Source organism: Coregonus lavaretus (assembly GCF_964263955.1).
Source record: "Coregonus lavaretus genome assembly, chromosome: 3".
NCBI lineage: Eukaryota > Metazoa > Chordata > Actinopteri > Salmoniformes > Salmonidae > Coregonus > Coregonus lavaretus.
The window spans coordinates 25,501,169-25,524,756 of record NC_139990.1 but is presented as its reverse complement, the minus strand read 5'-3'; the positions used below and the strand labels follow the sequence as shown (position 1 = coordinate 25,524,756).

General features: G+C 42.6%; 1 protein-coding gene across 1 annotated transcript in view; it reads right to left on the bottom strand.

The window, feature by feature from the left end:
* The window catches only part of LOC311106864 (uncharacterized protein), a gene marked incomplete at both ends in the record, with an annotated part of 35,354 nt that extends 12,195 nt beyond the window's left edge, over positions 1-23,159 (bottom strand). Inside the window, 30 exons of the mRNA XM_084149248.1 lie at positions 67-174; positions 408-461; positions 1,229-1,273; positions 1,353-1,406; positions 1,579-1,623; positions 1,885-1,938; positions 2,222-2,266; positions 2,509-2,562; positions 2,704-2,748; positions 3,443-3,496; positions 3,683-3,727; positions 3,975-4,028; positions 4,306-4,359; positions 4,646-4,699; positions 4,993-5,046; positions 6,842-6,895; positions 7,080-7,136; positions 7,382-7,468; positions 7,687-7,761; positions 7,892-7,954; positions 8,056-8,097; positions 8,319-8,372; positions 9,307-9,510; positions 10,993-11,112; positions 12,871-14,040; positions 19,096-19,218; positions 20,849-21,011; positions 21,629-21,839; positions 22,725-22,886; positions 23,135-23,159. Coding sequence (XP_084005374.1) covers positions 67-174; positions 408-461; positions 1,229-1,273; positions 1,353-1,406; positions 1,579-1,623; positions 1,885-1,938; positions 2,222-2,266; positions 2,509-2,562; positions 2,704-2,748; positions 3,443-3,496; positions 3,683-3,727; positions 3,975-4,028; positions 4,306-4,359; positions 4,646-4,699; positions 4,993-5,046; positions 6,842-6,895; positions 7,080-7,136; positions 7,382-7,468; positions 7,687-7,761; positions 7,892-7,954; positions 8,056-8,097; positions 8,319-8,372; positions 9,307-9,510; positions 10,993-11,112; positions 12,871-14,040; positions 19,096-19,218; positions 20,849-21,011; positions 21,629-21,839; positions 22,725-22,886; positions 23,135-23,159 — 3,429 coding nt within the window. The remainder of the gene's footprint in view (positions 1-66; positions 175-407; positions 462-1,228; positions 1,274-1,352; positions 1,407-1,578; positions 1,624-1,884; positions 1,939-2,221; positions 2,267-2,508; positions 2,563-2,703; positions 2,749-3,442; positions 3,497-3,682; positions 3,728-3,974; positions 4,029-4,305; positions 4,360-4,645; positions 4,700-4,992; positions 5,047-6,841; positions 6,896-7,079; positions 7,137-7,381; positions 7,469-7,686; positions 7,762-7,891; positions 7,955-8,055; positions 8,098-8,318; positions 8,373-9,306; positions 9,511-10,992; positions 11,113-12,870; positions 14,041-19,095; positions 19,219-20,848; positions 21,012-21,628; positions 21,840-22,724; positions 22,887-23,134) is intronic.
* Between the last annotated feature and the right edge of the window lie 429 nt (positions 23,160-23,588).

Below are 23,588 nucleotides of genomic sequence, written 5' to 3'. Positions count from 1 at the left end.
TTCAAACAGTGTTTTTTAATCAAGATAAACAAACTTCTGTCCCTGCAATAGGAACCCTCCTCTCACCTTCTCTCCGACCAGACCGATGGGTCCGAGCTCGCCGGGGGGCCCAACACGGCCCTTTGGCCCCTCAGGACCGTCCTCTCCCCTGGGGCCGGGCACTCCACCCTCTCCCTGTAAGCAGGAACACACAGGGAAACAATCAACACTGATACATAAAACACATAAGCATCAATCAAATGCAAATCAATCCATAAGCCTAAAATGTACATTCAATTGTATGCAAATAAGCACAACGTAAAACATTTGTAAATAACTTAAAACACGTAACATGACATTGTAAAACAAGACATAATACTTGAATACAATTATTTAGAGGAATCATTTATAAACTACATTAATCTTACTCTCTCCCCCTTGACACCAAAGTCTCCTTTGATTCCAGGGAAGCCATCTTCTCCCTAAAAAAGACAAATGTGGTGAATATTGAAAGCTAAAGGCTTTATAATTATGGTCAATCAAGTGCTTGGTATGGTGTAACTAAAATGCACAAATTCAAATAAAGTTTTCCTGTGAACTCTTACAACATAAAGAATGATGAAAATGTTTGTGGAATAATATGAAAAGTACAAAAAGCAGAATCAATATCTTATCATGTTTAGGTCAGAGAGAGAGGCAAAGAACTTGACACCTGTGTGGCTTTCCTGTCTAAAAGTGTTCCACTGTACGCCCCCTAGTGGTCCTAAACTAAAAGTACTGACACCAGTGGCTGATCTCTAAAACTGGATTACAATTACTTTGTCATTCACAAAATAAATGTCTGTGGGCTGAGAGACATAACTTTACAACATTTCTAAAGGTATGTCCATCAATCTAACCCAAACACTACCATAAATGTTTAAGAGGTGTTAGCCCACGTTATTGCTGTCCTCATGACACAAGACCAGCATTGTACATCACTTTTAAGATGCCAGCATCAGTTCTCAAAGTGAAGGCTACTTCTTTGAATCTTAATATATGTAGTTCTGTCCTTGAGCTGTTCTTGTCTATTAATGTTCTGTATTATGTCATGTTTCCTGTTTTGTGTGGACCCCAGGAAGAGTAGCTGCTGCTTTCACAACAGCTAATGGGGATCCTAATAAAATAACAAATACCAAAATAAAATAAGATATTTTACTGTCACATATACTATTCGTCAATCATTGATACACTGGATGAGGTCACCTACCTTTTCTCCTTTGTGACCCTTCAGTCCACGGATACCTTGAGTTCCCTGCAATTACAACAGGATTAGGAGGTCAGTCATTAATCAGGCATTATCATCACAGATTAATAACAAGTAATGATCTCACCTTAATGCCACGAGGGCCAGGATAGCCAATAGTTCCCTGAGGACCGTTGGGACCCTGTATGAAGATAGGAGATAGGGTTAATAATGCACTACCTCACTCAAGACACAACATGCAAGACACAACAATTAGGTAGCCATCTTGCATACGACACATTGGGGATTTTGGTGGGGAGGTTGACTATATTCTATGAATACTGTGCAGGAGAGAAACGATGAGAGGAACTCACCTGGTTTCCTTTGGTGCCAACAGGTCCCTCCTTTCCTGGGTGACCCTGTGAGGGGAGGAGAGTAGCAGGGGTCAAGAGAGGTTTGAGGGCAACTTCAATTCAACATGTGCTGACCACTTATTCTTACCACTGTGTTCCATGGAAATACAATAAAGAACTTGACCTTTTTGACCAGTGACATTCTGTCCAATGCATTTAGGTCATCGCATGTTAAAACAACTGCAGATAACCAGTAATGTTTTCATTGTTCTATTATAACATACAGTACTGATGAGTCCAATATAAGCCAGTGAGATTGTGACTTACAGGAGGGCCGTCGGCTCCGGGCATTCCTGGCAGACCGGGTTTTCCTGTGGGGCCCTGGGAGAGGAGAGGAGAGTCATGAGTTTACTGGCCTACTGACGACAATACTGATAACAACATTATCATCGCCTAAGAAACAAAGTATACGACGCACCTTCAAAATGAGATATTTTGTGTCCTTAATCATTCCTGGCTAAATTCATATTCTGAATATGACGCTTCACTAGTTGTGACATGTTATGGAGACAAAGTCAAGCCTGTCGTACAGTGAATATCTTTATGGAGGTTCATAACATAGTAATTACACACACGACAGTCATGGATCACTTTGTTATCTTACCTTCTCTCCTGGGGGCCCATGGGCTCCCTGTGGCCCTGGCATTCCCTGAAACAAACACATACGGTCAGATCTGGTCAGAGATACATCACTTGGGCAGTACCACAGACTACAGGTGTGTTATTGGACAGCTTGCTTATTGTTATTGGACAGCTTGCTTATTTTTCATTGAATCATCCCACATCATTGTAAGGGGAAAAAGAGAATAGTATATACAGTTATTTTGAAGTGTTTCAATTGGTTAAAATCTGTCCCCAATAATGTGGCCCCTGCTCTGTGGCGTCTCTCACCTGTGTTCCTGAGGTACCCTGCTGTCCTGGGGGGCCTGGCTCTCCTTGGGGACCCTGAGAGAGACAATGGGACAGAGGAGGAAGAGAGAATAGATGGTTTGAGACTTTAACAATCGTTTGCTCTCAATGGGAATACATCAATATGTTCAACTCCACAGAGGACAAAAGGACAGAAAAACATTCACTGCCACTGACCAAGTTTCCTTTAGGACCATGGGGCCCGTCGTTTCCACGCACACCCTAAAAAAAAAAAAGATATATGCAGGGTAAACAACACAACACATGACCTTAAGTGGCCTGCTACAAAATGACTATCTAGATGTGTACTAGTGATAAGAACATTATCCTATACTGTAGTGCCTTTTTAGGGGGTGGCATGAGGGTTATGTGGTCTACTGACACTGTTCCAGTGTGGTTCTTGGTCATATAGTTGCCTACTTTAGGGGTGCTTAGTACTTTCAGGGGTAGTATGAGGGTAAAGGACTCATTCTGGGATATAGTGAAACTATCCCAGTGCAGTGTTTGCTTGGTCATGGTACTGTTTTAGGGGACTCTGTCATTGGAATAATTTTCACTTATTTTAACCTACAAAAGGCTTAATACAAGTAATTGATCTTATTTCAAGATATTTTTCACAATATTGTACCTTCATATGACGATTAAGGTAAAATATATATTTTTAATGATCTTGAAATAAGATAAATTACTTGTACTAAGCTTTTTTTAGGTTCAAATAAGCAAAATGATCTGCCAATGACGTTAGATAATTTAGCTTGGTAGGAAAAGGAAAATAACACTAATTGTAAGTTAATTATCACTCAATATAAGATATTTAGGCTTGCTTCGATTTCACTTTTTGCAGTGTAGATTCACAGCCAAGTGTTTTTTGAGTAAAACTGACATTCCAGTGTGGTGCACAAATGTGTGTACTTACAGGAGGTCCGGGGATTCCGTTAGGACCTTTAGGCCCGAGCAAACCACGAGGTCCCTAAAAACAAGAGCAAATCAACAAACTAACACAGAGAGAAGGAGCCAGGAACTGGTCAATGACGAGCAAGCTAAAACAGCTAGCCGCTATAAACAACATAATATACATACTACATCCCCCAGAAATGGAATGGTGATGGTAGTAAGGAGGAACCAATGTCAACAGTAGCATCAGAAATACACTCACTGGTTCACCTGGAAGTCCCCTGGGTCCGATGTCTCCATCGTCTCCCTGGGAACAACAGACACAGACAGACAAAGGTGAATGACAGAGACAGAATGTGAGAAAGGAGGAAGGAGTTTGAGGGATGAATGGGATCACGTTAAAAGACTATGGTGAGAAATGAAGGTAAACTCAGTGTGTGTAGTTATAGTTAAGTAACCACTGTAGTTCTGGCTGATAGACTCATAGTTGTATAGATCTCTATGGGGACATGGGACTGATAGGTCAATGTCTGATGTTTCGCCAAACTACTTACCCTCTCTCCGTCCTCTCCAGGACCTCCTGGGGGTCCCAGTCCTCCGGTATCACCCTAGAATGGTGGAACAGAGAGGGAGGGAAAACAATTAAAACAACAGCATGCTTAACCACACTTCTATTCCACTCTGTTTCCTTTCATTTGATAGGACAGGGTCCTCCTTCCTGGTTCATAATCATGAGTCACAATAGATCCAGACCGAGTGGTTTGGTTTTCCCAGTCCCTTGATGTAACACGATTTCATTTCATATGATAATCAACCTCTCTTCGATGAGTCCTCTACTATATTTCTATGGTGGTGTGCTGTGTTGACCTTTGACCTTGAACTCACCCTGTGTCCTTTGTCCCCAGGCAATCCAGGCAGGCCATCGAAACCACGGTCACCCTGCGAGAGACAGACACATCGTGTAAAGTGGTGGAGAAAACAAATTAGAACGCAATATCACCAACACAATACTGCGGCATGTTCGAGATGCAGTTGGAAGTCTGAGCATCACATAAAATCCATACTGAGAATGGAAAAATATGAATGTGACCTGAACAACGATTAAAAAGCAACACACATGCAAAGTCTTGACCATACAGACAGATTCAGAGAAGTATATGATCATAGAACAGAATTGGGAAGAAAATAAGATGTTTACAAACAAAACAAGCAGCTGAGAGCTTACCTTAGGCCCACCCTCTCCTGGCATGCCTCTGGCTCCATCAGCTCCAGCACGACCCTGAGGAGAGATAGAGGGAACCACAGGGTTCACAGCTATTGTCACAGCATTCACATGTATTCTAATCTGCATGGCTCTAGACATAGCACACCACTTAGTGTGAAGTAATGTATTAGGCATGCCAACAAGTAGTATGCTAGTATCAACATTGGAACGTAGACATAGAGTGCGTCCGAAATGGCACCTTATTCCATATATAGTGCACTACTTTTGACCAGTGCCCATAGGGAATAGGGTGCCATTTTGGACGCATCCATAAAGACAGTAATGAGGATCAGATGGCGTTCACTTACCCTTCTTCCTGATTTGCCGGGAGGTCCGCTCAAACCCTGTGGTCCTCTGGGGCCCTGAAGAACAAAATACATGTCTGAAGAACACTAAGATAACCTGCCTAAATGACTACCGACTCGTAGCACTCACGTCTGTAGCCATGAAGTGCTTTAAAAGGCTGGTGATGGCTCACATCAACACCATTATCCCAGAAACCCTAGACCCCCTCCAATTTGCATACCGCCCCAACAGACCCACAGATGATGCAATCTCTATTGCACTCCACACTGCCCTTTCCCACCTGGACAAGAGGAACACCTACGTGAGAATGCTATCCATTGACGACAGCTCAGCGTTCAATATCATAGTGCCCTCAAAGCTCATCACTAAGCTAAGGACCCTGGGACTAAACACCTCCCTCTGCAACTGGATCCTGGACTTCCTGACGGGCCAACCCCAGGTGGTAAGGGTAGGTAACAACACATCTGCCATGCTACTCCTCAACACGGGGGCCCCTCAGGGGTGCGTGCTCAGTCCCCTCCTGTACTCCCTGTTCACCCATGACTGCATGGCCAAGCACAACTCCAACACCATCATTAAGTTTGCCGACGACACAACAGTGGTAGGCCTGATCACCGACAACGATGAGACAGCCTATAGGGAGGAGGTCAGAGACCTGGCCGTGTGGTGCCAGGATAACAACCTCTCCCTTAATGTGATCAAGACAATGGAGATGATTGTGGACAACAGGAAAAAAAAGAGGACTGAGCACGCCCCCCTTCTCATCGAGGGGGCTGTAGTGGAACAGGTTGAGAGCTTCAAGTTCCTTGGTGTCCACATCAACAACAAACTATCATGCTCCAAATACACCAAGACAGTCGTGAAGAGGGCACGACAAAGCCTATTCCCCCTCAGGAGACTGAAAAGATTTGGCATGGGGTCCTCAGATCCTCAGAAAGTTATACAGCTGCACCATCGAGAGCATCCTGACTGGTTGCATCACTGCCTGGTATGGCAACTGCTCGGCCTCCGACCGCAAGGCATTACAGAGGGAAGTGCGTACAGCCCAGTACATCACTGGGGCCAAGCTTCCTGCCATCCAGGACCTCTATACCAAGCGGTGTCAGAGGAAGGCCCTAAAAATTGTCAAAGACTCCAGCCACCGTAGTCATAGACTGTTCTCTCTGCTACCGCACGGCAAGCGGTACCAGAGCGCCAAGTCTAGGTCCAAAAGGCTTCTTAACAGCTTCTACCTCCAAGCCATAAGACTCCTGAACAGCTAATCATGGCTACCCAGACTATTTGCATTGTCCCCCAACCCCACCCCACCTCCTCTTTTACGCTGCTGCTACTCTCTGTTTATTATCAATGCATAGTCACTTTAACTCTACATGTACATATTACCTCAATTACCTTGACTAACCGGTGCCCCCGCACATTGACTCTGTACCGGTACCCCCTGTATATAGCCTCGCTACTGTTATTATATTTTACTGCTGCTCTTTAATTACTTGTTATTTTTTACTTATCAATTTTTTACTTAACACTTTTTTTCTTAAAACTGCATTGTTGGTAAAGGGCTTGTAAGTAAGCATTTCATTGTAAGGTCTACACCTGTTGTATTCGGTGCATGTGGCAAATAACATTTTATTTTATTTAATGAATGCCTGTCTGAATTGAGTATCAATTATAAACACATATAGAGAAATAGTCTCTACTATTACATTTCAGTTGAGGAAAAAACAACCGTCTCTTTGGAACTGACCAGCACTGGAGTGGTGTAAAATAACCTATATAAAGTCAATCTGTGGTCAGAGCCAGATACAGGGAAAGAAGTCCACAGACGTGGTTCTGGGATGAATATCTCTTTACCTGAGGTCCAGGATCCCCACCCTCACCCTTCAGCCCAGGACTTCCAGGGGTACCCTGAGATAGAACAGAAACAATAATTATGACAGAGTAACACACAGACATCAATCAAATAGCCTAGCCACTCTGTTTACTTTATCCCCATGACGATCTGGTGACCACCTATACATGGTCAATATTATGATACATCGTCAGATTGTGAATTAAGGAAATGTGATGGAGGAAAGGTGACGGTACACACCAGGGGTCCTGAGCGTCCAGTGTAGCCCATTGGTCCAGGTGGTCCCTTCAGAGCCAGCTAAGAGAAAGTAGAAACAACAAGAGGCCATGTCAGCACTTAGCCATTACTTAGATCATTTTGAACACACGCTGAAGAACACATGAGCACTGCTTAAGAACACTGACCAAAAGAGACTGCATTCAACCTGCATGTTGTCCTTATGCTGTGTTTGTTAAATCATTTGTTTTGTCATGTTTTGTCGAGCGCACTAAAGCTGTGTGATAAACCAGTGTGATGGACAGTGTTAAACTCTCATCACTCACCCTGGCCTGAGACAGAATGGCCTGAGCCTGGGCTTCCTGTGCTGAGACGATGGGACCCTTGTCTCCTCCACTGCTTCCGAAACGGAACTACAGAGAGGGAAAAAATGGTCACCAAATTCATTGTGGCATCATTAATCCATTGAAAGTAGTGGAGTCCTAATAGGAGAAGTAAGCAAACTGAGGGAGAACATGGGAGGGAGGATAGAGGGTTGTTGAGAGAAAACTGAGAGAAGGAGAGGGACAGAAACAAAGGTCAAGAGGTAATGTGGGTGGGTCTTAGAGAAGATTGACAGGAGGACACTCACGGGCAGCATGACAGACGTTCCAGGGGGGCCGGGCACACCATCGGCACCAGCAATACCAGCCTTTCCAGGGAGGCCCTACAGGAGGAGATTCCAGCACAGCACAGTTAGCCTCCACAACAAGACAACTACATCTCAACCATAGACAACCGTATAGAAAATATAACTTTATCAGAACCATAGATATAAATATAAGATTAAGACTCACCCTCTCGCCAGGATCACCAACAGAGCCAGGAGGGCCAGATGGACCATTAGGTCCGGGGAGACCCTAAGAAAGAAGAAGAGGAGGTTGGGATGAGTACGGTAAATAAAGGTATTCTATTCTATGAGACACATTTCAGTAGAAAGAGGTGGATGAAATGTACTTACTGCTGGTCCCTCTGGTCCTGGAGGTCCATCAATCAACATACCCTGTGAAGAATGCAAAAAAAATGGAGACTGTGAGAGATAGTGGTAGTATTTCAATGCTAGACGTTGCTACTTCTTCCCATAGAAATTCCAATGGAATACTAAACTGCTTCTTGTGAAGCTAATGTTGACTACTGAATGTTGTGGTGCCCCCTGTAGATGAGGAGGTCACAGCGCACAGGAGTAGTTATAATAACTAAATGACATCATAAATGGCAACTCACAGGCTCAAGGACAGCAGGCTCTCCCTTCTCTCCTTTTACGGCACTCACTGAGGCCTGAGGAAAACACACATGTAACCCACAATACAGCGCAGTCAATGCATATGCTTACAGACACGACACACACTCAACCAAGAGCTTTTGTCAAACCTGTCGGCGTGACGTGTAGCCAACAGAGTGAGGTAGAAATAGTCATAAAAGCAACTTCATGAAAACAGTTGATTCACACGTGACCCAAAGGTAGCTCAAAATTGTTCTACGGCACGGCCGTGGAGAAATTAGGTGTTGTAGTGTTTGTTTGCAAAGGCAAGGGGACTATTTAATGGGTTAACCATTTCTCAATGGCATCGTTTCATAGGACATTTTGTAGCTCCTTATCAAACTGAATAAATGATTGGATCATAAACAAGTTACAGAAGACATACCTGCAAATGATGTGTGCTGGGTTGATAATACCACATACACAACATAGTATTAATGAGAGATACATTCAGTGCAGACATAATATAAACTGTGGTCTTTACTACTAAAGGCAAGCGAACAGAGTGGGTTTGAATCATAAAATGGTCGCCAAAATATTGCTATTTACAAGGTTGTAGAAGCAATAAAGTTCACCTGTTTTATGTCCGAGGTATTGTAATCTTAAGAGTAGTCTAAAGAGACCACAGTGTCTAAGTGTATAAACAAATTATATAAATAAGTCCAGCCCCTCGTTGGGCGAAAACTTTTAACAACTCTCCTCACTGAAAAGTCTTCAGGGCATCCTTCCCTCAGAGCGACCTATAACCTCTAGCTTAATAGCAAGTCCAAATGAAGCCATACACATAGACAGGCATTAAAAACAAATGAGATCCGAGCCAGATCATTTGCTGCGCCTTTAGTACCTCTTTGTGTATGCATACTAAGTAGAGTATACACCCAGTATACACAAATCCTATTTCAGTTCCTGTTAGGATTGAAATAAAGATTTAGTGGAAGCGGAGTGACTTACGCCTCCCTCGTCTGTCACAGCGGACAGGGCGGGGCCCATGTTGCCGTCGGTCTCTCCTTCAGGCAGGGGCTCGTTGTAGTCCTTGTAGGAATAGTCGTATTCCTTCATGCCAAGGTCTCCAGTCACATACTCCTCAGTAAAGGCCTCGACCTCACCACCTGCTTTGGCCAAATCTACCTCCTCTGCCACCAATGTCTCCTCCACCTGGGGCAGAGCGATGACGGAATGGAGGTGCCAAAAGAGAGAAAAAGAGCAAAGAGAGAGATAGCGAAAGAGAGAATGGAGAGGAAGAGAAAGAGAAGAAGAAGAAAAGGATCATAGAAAAGAAATCAAAGATATTGACGAAAAGTAAATGGACAGTAATGTCAATTTAAGGAAAAGGATGACAGTGAATGATAGATAAAGAAGCAAAGAGATACCGGGAGAAAAGGAGACGGCAAAGATTGTGGTAAGTCTTACCTTTGGAAAAACACAGACACTGACAGGGGGACATAGAGCATAGTGACACCTGGTGGACATCAAAGGAACAGCCAGTTCTTCAGGTAATTCCCTCACCAAAGCATGGAAGGCTTATTCACGCTCCATTAATATCTCCATGAATTTCATTAAGAGCCTTCTGGTCTTTCTGAGGCCATCATCACTTACACATGTAGGCATATTTGTGTTTATTCTTAGGCTTATAATAATGGCATGTTTCCACCAAAGCTTATATGGTTCATCACCAGCTTGTGTGTTTGTGTCTAATGATTGAGTTTAGTGAAAAGGATGTAAAATAATTGTGGGCTAGCAATACACTAATATGTCATACAGTATAATATTTTAGTTTATAAGACTCACTGACACAAACACACAAGAATGAGGTGAAGCACCCCACTTTGTGAAAACAAAAGCTGCTGCTATTTTGCAAAGCTATTACTACGTTCTTTTTTCTATTCAACTTACCACTGCTGGTTATGTAAACCATTTGATAAAAGGTCCGACATTGATGATATAGATAACAATGACTGAATAGAATTATGGCTATTGAAATTAAGGAACCTATGTATTTCTCAACAGAAAAAAAATCTCATTTACCATTTACCAAGATAATAATAAAAAAACTATTCCTATAAAATAAAGAGAACATAAAACAGAACTGTGAGGAAAGAGTCACACATTCTGGCTGATAGGGCTGAGGATAGCCACTATAATTCACTCTAAAAATGCAGTTAGATATGCTGTCAAACAAGAATGCATGATATCCATTCCTTTGTTGTGTATATCAAATATTCTTATGCGACTCCCATTTTCTCAAGATTTTTGTTCTTATTTCAAGACTAAATGTGTTATCAAATAGAATCTTGATATGAGAACAAAAAATTATCTTGGGTTAGGGAAAATGAGAGCCACATGAAAATGTTTGACACACCCAAATGAATGTGGTGCATTCCTCTTTGAAAAGGTGTGGCATGTCTCATGGCACTGGTGGCAAAAAAATTGTAAAATGGTTAGGAGTGTTATGGTACGTGACAACTTGTTAGACTACTTTGCTAAACTACTGGATGGCTGGGCTCACCTCCACATAGGAATTACTCTGAAGCATATAATAGTATCTAATAATGAATGTGTGTATTGACTTTTGCTGGGGAGTCTTTTGAACTAGTGCGATATCGATGGCGTCTTCTCCCACTGTTTTGTGCAGTTTACCTGGCCAGTGGTCGCTTCTTGTCCAATCACCTCACTCTCTTGCTGTAGGACCGCCTCCTCATAATAATAATCCGACTCTGTAGGGGTGTGGCCAGCCTCAGAATTTGCAGTTTCTACATCCTGATTGGTCAGGTCAAGATGAGGTGGGCAGGTTAGAATGAGAAAGGGTGGTTAGTTTAAAGATGGTCAGGATTATGACTGATGTGTTAAAAGAAAGGATCAGACACATTTCAGGGGATGTTTGTCAGGTAAAAAGGCAAACATCAAAAGAGTTTTGCCAAAGAATTCTCTGGCAAAACATGTTTTCAAAGTTTAGAAATGTCACTTTGAGTTAGAAATAAATTTGAGCAGTTAAAAAATCTTGATGACTATAAATGTTGCCATCCGGAAGATTTAGGAATCATCGAGATGAACTGTCCATGCTAAAATTTATTTATTGAATTCCTGAACAATTTTGACTGTAAAAAAAGCCACAATGCCATGATAGGTTCATTAGGTCAAGTCTGCTCTTCTGCTGATGTCAGAAGGTTAGAGAAGGCCTCAACTTGACCACTCCTGGTGAGATAGATTATCAATGTTATTAATTGTGGATGCATATTTTGTTTGGTAACCTCTGTGAAGTGGGACAGACTTTAACCAAAAAGTTGTAATCACAAAAAGCAGCCTCAAAGAACAAGTTCAACTAGTTCCAAATAACATCAGAGCAGAGGTATTCACAATAACTAAATACTTACTTATTTTCAATCAGTGCACACTTATCTGATCATTGTAATACATATGGTTTTGACATTACATTTTTGTTGCTGAGAAACCATCTTAGAGTTTCATTACATTAAGATACTCTCCCATCTCAATTCGACTTGCATGTTAATAGTAATTGAGCCAGAGGTCTACAATGTGCACTGAATGAAGTTGAACTGATACTTAAGCATGTTCAGCATGCTTCGTTTCTGTGAGACTGCTTCATTCATATTTAATTCAAATATGATCAAGACAAGGACACGTCTTTGAGAGAACACACGTTTGAGAGAAGTAAAGACACAGAGAAATGTGAAAAATGTTGTTGTATTGTCTACAGATTGTGTGGGTACATATGTTTTATGTCTTCTTTTTCTGTGTAAGAAACACATGCACACAGCTCATTCACTTGATTAGTGCACCACTCATTATTAATAATAAAAGACAACAGGCCTTGTGTGAACGTTGAGAACAGGTTCTGAGTTTCAGGAGCTTTGAAGGGGAGTTTGTAAGGAAACGGAGAGACTGTACAGATAGCCATGCTTCAATATGACAGTCTGTTATACCGCTATATCATATAGGTTCTCACCATCATATAGATATATAAACGGAAGAGAGGGTCCAGGTTGGTATGCGCCAACTTCCTTTCTGAGGACCAGGTTGTCCACCACCTAGGTTTTACACTAAATTCTATAGTTGTTGGTGGTTCATTCGAAAAAGCATTGCAGTCACAATTAATGCAAATTCATAAATTCTGTCAAACTGTGCAGTTTTAGCTTTATAGATGGTAAATCAAAGATTTGTAAATTATATGTATAATTTAGACAGCAAGCATAAATCAGTTAGTTATTATATAGATATGAATATGAAACAAATAAGAGTCACAGCTTTTTAATATTACTGTAATCTATGTAAGTAATATTCCCATTGTGAAGGTATGTATCATTGTATAAAAAATATGAAAAATCTCTGCGCACCAAATTTGTGTCTAAAGTCAAAACTCGGAACTAAAACTATCATCCAAGTCTGCTTGTTGAACGGACATTGGCAGTAAAATCTGGATGGATAACAACCTGGTTCCTAGAAGGGATAGGTGGAAGATACAGCTCTGGACTGCCACCACGGGCTCTTTGTTTGTACCTGTTGATAACCGTTGCCCGGTTTCTTCTTTGGTTTTTCCGGCACAGGGACGATGGTGCCACTGAGTGCAGTCTTGCCAAAGGGAGGCATTTTTTTGGTCATCGATTTGATGTTATTTACATCAAGCCCCACCTTGGTTTTCTCTGGCTTAGGGGGTGCAGGTTCAGGGCTTGGCAGCTCTTTCTTCGGTACAGGTTTGAGGAAGGGAGGAACTTTGTTGACAACTGACTCTGTTGGTTTGGCTTTAGTGATCTCGGTTTTCGCTTCCTTAATTTTAGTGACCTCGGTTTTTACTACTTTAACTTTGACTTCGGTTTTTGCTACCTCGACTTTGGTAGTTTCTGCTTTTGCTGGTTTGACCACTGTTTTTACTACCACTACTTTGTTTTCTGGTTTTGCTGATTTCACTTTGCTGACCACAGTTTTTTCTATTTGAACTTTAGTGACTTTTTTTTCTGGCCGGGCTTTAGTGGTTTCAGGTTTTGCTGCTTCTACACCATTACCATTAGCTTTTTTGTCACTGCCGCTTTTTCCATTACCATTAACTTTCTTATCCTCAGCAGTTTTACTGTTGCCATTGCCTTTAACTTTGACCTCACCATTTACTTTCTTCTCAACTACAGGTTTGGCATTGCCATTGACCTTGGAATTACCATTTACTTTCTTCTCAACTACAGGTTTGGCATTGCCATTGACCTTGGAATTACCATTTAGTTTCTTCTCTACTACAGGTTTGCCATTGACTTTTTTTTCACTGCCATTTTTTGTGGCAGGTGTGGGCTTGGCCACTGGTGTGACTGCAGTGGGTTTGATCTTGGCCAGGAGGACTTCAATTGCAGTTGGTTTGGCTTTGGCTTGTTTGGCCGGGGAAGGCTTGGCTTTGGTGGGCTTAGCAGCAGTAGGTTTGGTTTTAGCTGGTTTGGCTGTGACAGGTGCGGCAGCTGTGGCCTCAAGCTTGGCAATCTCTGCTTTCGCAGGTTTGGATGGGGCATGTTTTGCCGCCTTAACTACTATAGGTTTTGCCGCCTTAACTACTACAGGTTTGGCCGCCTTAACGTCTACAGGTTTTGCCGCCTTAACTACTACAGGTTTATCTGCCTTAACTACTACAGGTTTATCTGCCTTAACTACTACAGGTTTGCGTTTGTCAGCATTGCCAATGGCATCCTTCTGTTGTTCATGCGTATTGGTTGTGTTGTGTTGTAGTTTGTGAGGGTGGGTGGGTGTTGAGAGAGGAGAGGTAGAGAGATACATTTGGGGGTGGGAGGGGATGATGGAACAAGGGATGGATAGATGGAGAGAGAAAGACAAGGGTGGATGTTTTGAGACACAGTGATTTAAAGATGGCTTAGGCTTGGGTAATTTACTGAGACTGTTCTGGCATTACTGGATACAGCAGAAAGTGGGCACCTATTAAAAATACTTTGTGTCAATGTAGCACATGAAAGATGGGAACTGAGCATTTTACAGCCAATTTAAACCTTGACTAATCGGAACAAGGTAGGAATGTAGTTATTTGCCAATGACAAGACTCAAATTACAACAGGGGTCAGTGTAGAATCACCTTTTGGCAGTCAATTTAATACAGTGTGTAGCCTAATACTCAGCTTGTACAGTGCAATGGATGCTGATCTCTCCAGTAATGCCATTCTCCATATTAAAAAAGCAGCATCTCTGTGCTAATGAAAACTGGAGCCTGTGGCTTGCGGAGGCACTGGGGATGTAACGGTCAGGTAAAGCTGTAGCCAAGGACACACTGAGAAGCCTCTGATGCACTGAGCCGTCCAACTGCGAGAGAGCTGTGAGCTCATAGCCACAGAGAAGAAGCAGCATTGCACAAAAGTTAGTTTTACTGGGTCGTGATCTGATATCTTAACTAGTGAAGAAAATACACAGATGGGAGCAGATATATTCAAATTCAGGCAAATACAAAAAATATGTACAGTGTGTGTGCATATACACTACCGGTCAAAAGTTTTAGAACACCTACTCATTCAAGGGTTTTTCTTTATTTTTACTATTTTCTACATTGTAGAATAATAGTGAAGACATCAAAACTATTAAATAACACATATGGAATCATGTAGTCACATTTACATTTACATTTACGTCATTTAGCAGACGCTCTTATCCAGAGCGACTTACAAATTGGTGCATTCACCTTATAGCCAGTGGGTAAACCACTTTACAATGTTTTTTTTGTTTTTTTGGGGGGGGGGGGGGGGGGGGGGGGTAGAAGGATTACATTATCCTATCCCAGGTATTCCTTAAAGAGGTGGGGTTTCAAATGTCTCCGGAAGGTGGTGAGTGACTCCGCTGTCCTGGCGTCGTGAGGGAGCTTGTTCCACCATTGGGGTGCCAGCAAAGTGTTTGAGATTCTTCAAATAGCCACCCTTTCCTTTGATGACAGCTTTGCACACTCTTGCCATTCTCTCAACCAGCTTAATGAGTTAGTCACCTGGACTGCATTTTAATTAACAGGTGTGCCTTCTTAAAAGTTAATTTGTGGAATTTCTTTCCTTCTTAATGTGTTTGAGCCAATCAGTTGTGTTGTGACAAGGTAGGGGGGGTATACAGAAGATAGCCATATTTGGTAAAAGACCAAGTCCATTTTATGGCAAGAACAGCTCAAATAAGCAAAGAGAAACGACAGTCCATCATTACTTTAAGACATGAAGGTCAGTAAATATGGACAATTTCAAGAACTTTGAAAGTTTCTTTAAGTGCAGTCGCAAAAAACATCAAGCGCTATGATGAAACTGGCTCTCATGAGGACCGCCACAGGAATGGAAGACCCAGAGTTACCTCTGCTGCAGAGGATAAGTTCATTAGAGTTACCAGCCTCAGAAATTGCAGCCCAAATAAATTCTTCACAGAGTTCAAGTAACAGACACATCTCAACATCAACTGTTCAGAGGAGACTGTGTGAATCAGACCTTCAAGGTCGAATTGCTGCAAAGAAACCACTACTAAAGGACACCAATAAGAAGAAGAGACTTGTTTGGGCCAAGAAACACGAGCAATGGCCATTAGACTGGTGGAAAGTTGTCCTTTGGTCTGGAGTCCAAATTTGAGATTTTTGTTTCCAACCACCGTTTCTTTGTGAGACGCGGTGTGGGTGAACGGATGATCTCCGCATGTGTATTTCCCACCGTAAAGCATGGAGGAGGAGGTATTATGGTGTGGGGGTGCTTTGCTGGTGACACTGTCTGTGATTTATTTAGAATTCAAGGCACACTTAACCAGCATGGCTACCACAGCATTCTGCAGCGATACGCCATCCCATCTGGTTTGGGCTTAGTGGGACTATCATTTGTTTTTCAACAGGACAATGACCCAACACACCTCCAGGCTGTGTAAGGGCTATTTTACAAAGAAGGAGAGTGATGGAGTGCTGCATCAGATGACCTGGCCTCCACAATCCCCCAACCTCAACCAAATTGAGATGGTTTGGGATGAGTCGGACCGCAGAGTGAAGGAAAAGCAGCCAACAAGTGCTCAGCATATGTGGGAACTCCTTCAAGACTGTTGGAAAAGCATTCCAGGTGAAGCTGGTTGAGAGAATGCCAAGATTGTGCAAAGCTGTCATCAAGGCAAAGGGTGGCTATTTGAAGAATCTCAAATCTCAAATGTATTTTGATTTGTTTAACACTTTTTTGGTTACTACATGATTCCATATGTGTTATTTCATAGTTTTGATGTCTTCACTATTATTCTACAATGTAGAAAATAGCAAAAATAAAGAAAAACCTTGAATGAGTAGGTGTTCTAAAACTTTTGACCGGTAGTGTATGTAGAGAATAGCTCATTGGACATGCTATGGAAAACATGCATAGTACACATAATGAGATACTGACAACAGAGGGATAATATAACACAGAAAAGGTACATTAACAAACACAGGTATTTAGACAGGCAGTGAAACTGAGACACAGAGAGATTGACAGACAAATGGGCAGACAGGGGCATATTTATGCCAGATCCAGGTGAAATGCATAACCATGAGCGTACAGGGGGACAGACTCATTGATACCTTATATTGATCAAAGACAGGTAGACCGATAATACAGTCAAATATGTGGAAGCATGCAGTTACATTTATACATACGAAAAGCAGAAATGCAGTGGTTAATCCCATAATGAATCAGACATGCCAATGATATGTTAATACGGACACACCTGATGCATGGCAGCCCTTTCTCACCCACTGCTGTCTGAGTTGAATAATCCTTCCCCATCCTCAACTAGTCATTTTAGACAAATGCTCTATTGTTTTGTCATAAGAATTTGCTTAAACTGAGACTCAGTGATATGACGCTATCACTGAGTCTATCTTTAATGCTTACTTTGGCACAAAACATGTACTGCATTAGGTTGTTAATTCCAAATTGAGGGTAATAATCATATGAGCAATTGCAAAAAATTATAGCAAAATATATCAAGTCCATTTTTTTTTATTAATTCATTTTCCTTCCTTCTCTTGACAGTTGGTCCGGCCCAGTGTGGCCAGAGAATAAGGGAGAGCGGGGCAGTGTGTGCTGTACCTGAACCCCCAGTGCCCCCACGTTGTAAACATACCCACACATACTCATATATACAACAATGACAACATGTAAATGACATTCCTGCAACATGAATAACACAATGTTAATACAATGTGATAGGTGAGGTGAAACGAGGTGATGTAAGAGGATGAGTGGTCGTGTGAATGACATCATGAGAAGGGCAGTATTACAGAGGAGAAATAGAGTGACAGGGAGAGAGGCATGGCGACCTCATAATATGATTTTTTTTTTAAGGAAACATACAGGGGTTATGAAAGGGATTTCCCTCACATTGCATAACATCTACAAAATGATGTGCAAAAATTGTCATTCTATTTTCATGTACTGAGCCTGAAACATATATTTGCCTTCATACCTCTTTCTCTGTGCCTCTATCTCTCCTTCCTTTCTGTCTATTTTGATTATCTTCCTCCCTCTTTACCTGTTGAGTGGGGCCCCCTAGTTGTGGGGAGGGGGATATGGACAGAGAGGAGGGGGTGTCTGTTGTTTCCCCATAATAATAGAGGTATTCATGGTCATCTTGGTCCTCATCAAAGTACTGAGAGAGATGGAGGTAGGCAAGAAGGTGATATAGGCAGAGGAAGGGAGGACAGGAGGGGCGAAGAGTGAGGGGGGAGAGGAAGGCATGAAAGGAGAGAGTGAGGGGGGAAATATGGTGGGGACGAGTGCATTGGAGAAGTAAATAAAAGCAATGTTTTTCGATTCATTACGACTCCATGTGTCGATGAATGTCTGGAGCCATAGTAATGGAGACACATGGAGGATCTTGATGAATGAGAAAACCAACGCAATGAATAAAACCACACCGATTTATATTCATTCAACAGCAATCATTTCAGCAGCATTTCTAATACATGTTTTCTGTGATTGGTGCATCCAAAGTGATACTTCTCCATAGTCATGAAATGGAATGATGAAGAGTAGAGAAGCAGTCTGATTGTATCATCCTCTTTCCCTTTTGTTCTAAAAAAGCATTTTATTCAAGTTGAGTGCAAATCAACTGTGATTCAATGCTTGTGTGTCTTTATTGAAATAAGTCTTGCATTAGGATTTCAACAAACCCAAACAAATTAAAAACTCAATTTTTCCCAAGAGGAAACAATTGACATGACTTGACTTCTGACCACTTTCTCATCAGTTTGCCTGTATTACTGAAGCATTACCGCATTGTTTGTATTGTGTATTGTTTGTAGTGGTAAACAAAGGGCTCTCCTTTTATTTAATTCCCTCAGAACACACGTAGGTGTTGTGGAAAGTGGATAGATACAAACTCATAATGCGAGAGGACAGAGCAGCACTTTGATGACTTCCTGGAGCTGTAGATGTCTGAGGATGACGAGGCCTCACTGCGTTTAGTGAGCAGTGGGGTTTGCGTGGACATGCCACCATATCAGTGAATATTGGGTTTAGGATGGCAGTATTGCACTGCACTATGCTATAATGTGTTGTGTTGCACTAGCTTGTGTGGGTCCAAGTTGTTTTATGCTGTTGTCGTGATGTTTGAAGTAGCTGGACTGCATAGATAGACTGTAGTGACGTGAGCTGCATTTATAGTGAGTGGTACTTTATAATACTGTGGTGACTTAGTGGTGTAATGGTGAATCCTAAATCACTTCCAGGTTACTGTTCAGTGTATGTGGTGTTTTGCTGTGTTACTCACGTATGTGTTGGGGTCCTGGGACTGGGTCTTGGGTAGAGGGGAGTCACAGTCGGGGCTGTAGTGTTCACAGAAGTCATAAGCAGCCTGAGGGTTGGATGCGATCAGCAGCTGTTGGATATCACCCTGTGGGAATTAGAAAACAAACAGAAAACCTCATTGAAATGAGAAGTCATTGAATTTGAATCAGTTCCAGAGCTGAAAGCAGATCCGCTGATTTTGAAGGGATAAGGGTTCATCAGGTTTTTGTTGGACAAACAAGAAGAAGAAGATGAAGATTATTGAAGAACATTAGTTATCCTGTCAATGGGAGTGGTTGAGCTTGGTAATAACATAACATGGTAGCCTATTTACTGAAGCAGATTGAATATCTTAATAAAAGTGCTACCACAATCAGTAGCCTTCACAATCCTAGCCCCCTTTCCTTCAAGACCACAAACCTGTAAGAACTTGATAGGTCAAAGAAAGAAGTTAGACCCATATTCCGTTTTTCTCCCTATCAGTTCTCAGGAAGTAGAGGAGACGAGAAAAGGAAGCAATCTAATAATATTGGGACATGTATATCTCTACATTATGAACACCTGCTCTTTCCATGACATAGACTGACCAGGTGAATCCAGGTGAAAGCTATGATCCCTTATTGATGTCTCCTGTTAAATCCACTTAAAATCAGTGTAGATGAAGGGGAGGAGACAGGTTAAAGAAGGATTTTTAAGCCATTCAGAAGGTGAATGGGCAAGACAAAATATTGAAGTGCCTTTGAACGGGGTATGGTAGTAGGTGCCAGGCGTAGGGCTGTTACGGTGACCGTATTACCACCACACCGGCGGTCACGAGTCATGAAGGCAGTCAAATTCCACGTGACCGTTTAGTCACAGTAATTAGGCTTCTCCAAGCTCTGATGCTGCTGATGGTCATTAGTAGCCTACCAAACTTGCTAACTGCCTGGTACTCAGCACTCTATTGTCCCTCTAATCACTCTGAGATCAATGCAAATGTAATCGAAAATCTAATCAAACACTTATGAGAGCCCATGAGCTCATGTTGCTCAACATTTCTATAGGCTATGCAATTGTGTGATGGCCTCTATTAAAAAGAGGAGGATCCCAACAGCTTTCTATAGGCTAGGCCTACTATATTTATTTCTCAACTTTCCTAATATTAAGCACATTGCTTCTCTTTACAACAGGAGTATAGCCTACCTGGCAGGCATGAAAATGAACCACATGAAAAGCGTCCTCCATTCGCTATTTAAGTGCATAGAAGACATGTATTTTTTCTCCCTGCCCCTGTTTCGAGACAGGTGCATGATAATGTTCCATTCTAAATCAAAATAAAATGTCTCACATATATTATTTAGTATATGTAAAGACAAGATTAAATCAAGAATAATCTGATGGGTGACAATATTAGCCTATCACTTGTGAATTATATATTATCACCAGGCGAATAGGTTTGTGTCAAGAACTGCAACGCTGCTGGGTTTTTCACGCTCAACAGTTTCCCGTGTGTATCAAGAATGGTCCACCACCCAAAGGACATCCAGCCAACTTGACACAACTGTGGGAAGCATTGGAGTCAATATTGGCCAGCATCCCTGTGGAACGCTTTCGACACCTTGTAGAGTCCATGCCCAGACGAATTGTGGCTGTTCTGATGGCAAAAGGGGGTGCAGCTCAATATTAGGAAGATTGTTCCTAATGTTTTGTACACTCAGTGTATAACTCTATGGTACTAGTGACTAGTGACCTCTGACCTGGAAGACCTCCTCGTCCAGCAGGCGTGCTCCGAACACGGTGATGCCCTTGGTGTCCACCACGGGGCTGTTGCTGCGGGGCAGGGCCTTGGTCATGCGCTTCTTACAGTCCAGGAGCAGGGTGACGTTCCTCTTCGATACGGAGATAGCGATGCGGTGCCACCTACAGGCAGGGAGGAGATAAAGCACAACTGTGTAATGTGCTGGAGGGGGTTGCTTAAAGGAAACCCCAATGTACACAGTGTAAATTGTATGTGTGTGTGTGAGTGTGTGTGTGTGTGTGTGTGTGAAAGACTTATGGGACTTCACATGATTGAAACCAGACTGTTCTGGGACAGGGGTTTTCAAACCTCTCCTCGGGGACCCACAGCCATTCCATGTATTTGAACTATTCCAGAGCTAGCATACCAAAGTTCAACTTGTCAACTAATTATCAAGCCACTGATAAGTTGAATCAGTGACATAGCTCAGGGCTACAACACAATTCTGAAACATCTGGGGGTCCTTGAGGAGAAGTTTGAAAACCACTGTTCTGGGACACTGAGGCAAAATGTGTCAAATCTCATAACAACCCTACAAAATCAGACTAATGAAGAAGATATTCATATGATGTAATGTGTATGCATAAAACTAAAACAACCATGCATGCAAACACTGAAAACCCCAGTACACATGGAAATACTGACACAGACACACACACACACAAACACACACCCAAACACACACAAACACACACCCCACACACACAAACACAGAGCCGCGGGACGTGTTGTTACTGACTTGCCGTCGGCCAGGTTGATGCCGCTGAAGAGGGGGTAGTCCTCGGGGGCGGGCTTGCCGGTCTGGTCCTCGTACAGGAAGACGGGGGAGCGTCCCAGCTCCACACCCAGCTGCTGGACACCCTGCTCACTGTAGATGGACAGCAGGAAGGCCTGGAGGCCCGCATGGGCCTTGACCAGAGCCATAATGGAGAAGTTCTCCGGGAAACGACCTGGAGGAGATGAGGGGAGGAGGAGGCATGAAGAGAATAAAAGAGGAGAAAGAGGCATGGAGGAAAGAAAGAAGAGGGGAGAGAGGGAGGCATTGGGGGAAGAAGGATATTAGACACAGTAGAGGGGTAGATGATTGATGAGTTAGGGCTGTCTAAGAGTAGACAGTTGCAACTTTTATTGGAATTTAAAAGTGAGGGTTTGAAGGATTGAAGTGTGAACAGACATAAAAGGTGGGTGTAGAAAAATCTAGAAACCAAACTAAGAAAATGAGCTTTTGACTTTTCAGGATATCCTAGGGCGCGTCAGCGTCTCAGACGGTAGTTAGTTGGCTGTTAATGTGTTTAGGCTCTTCCAAAGGCATTTACATTTCACATGCTCTTGCACGAAATAATTATATGCCTAACGCAAAAGCAATCTAGCACTAAAGCTGCAAAGTTATGGTCCAACTAACCTCCTTAAGGTAATTGTAAGATGAAAATAAACCCTAAAACCGAACAACAATGATAAGAACCACTAAAAGAAAAAGACAAAAATAGCAATCATTACACATTACAAAAATAAATTCACAGAAGGCACGTGGCATGAATTGTATGCCCAAGTCTGTGTCCATTGTTTCAGCAATCCATCCCATTTACAGGTAATGCCGACCTCATCTTTCCAAGTCAACCTGAGGGATGAGGTATGTTGTAGCTTTAGTCCATTTGAGGCCTGGGTCGTGTTCATTAGGGCACGCATCGGAAGATGTTTGAAATGTTTTGCAACGGAAAACAAAAATGAACGTTTCTTATTGGTAAAGTCCAGGCAGTCCATCACTGTTTCAGTCTGTTTTCATCTGTTTGGTGCCTAATGAACACGACCCTAGTTAGACATGGATATAGAGGTACCTGAGAAGAGTTGATTGGTGGGGGCAGAGATCTGGGCCTTCTTGGTGATGCGGTAGGCATGGTCAGCGGAGCCGGCACGGCGGGAGGTGCAGAAGCCTGGAACCTTCCGCACACCCTCGGGGAGAGAGGGCAGCTGCAGCATCCGCAACACATCCACTGGATCTGAGGAGAGACGGAGAGGATTCATAAATTGAAAAACTGCATGGAGTTATGGTCGTGAGCCTTTGTTACATTTTAATGGAATGTCAAAGTATCATAGACATACCTATTGCTGTAAGAAAAAGCAATGCAAAAACCTTTACGGTAATAGAAAGTCCACATGCCAAGTCCACCATCTTCTACACTCCATCTAACCCCAGGAACAGTCTCCTCTATTCTACCAGTGTCTGTCAAGCAAATATAACAAGTACCATAAATGTGGTAGTGCTGAGTCATGGAAGTCTGTGCAAACAGAATACACCGACCACAGACATCAGAGCCAATCTCACATCCTGCCTACATACCAGGTATGACTGTCTGTCAATCTGGAGGCAAATGAAACGCACACCTGTTTAGGCAAGGTGCTGGCTAGCAGAGTAGAACACCTGTTTAGGAGAGATGCTGGCTAGCAGAGTAGAACACCTGTTTAGGAGAGGTGCTGGCTAGCGGAGTAGAACACCTGTTTAGGAGAGGTGCTGGCTAGTGGAGTAGAACACCTGTTTAGGAGAGGTGCTGGCTAGTGGAGTAGAACACCTGTTTAGGAGAGGTGCTGGCTAGCGGATTAGAATACCTGTTTAGGAGAGGTGCTGGCTAGTGGAGTAGAACACCTGTTTAGGAGAGGTGCTGGCTAGTGGAGTAGAACACCTGTTTAGGAGAGGTGCTGGC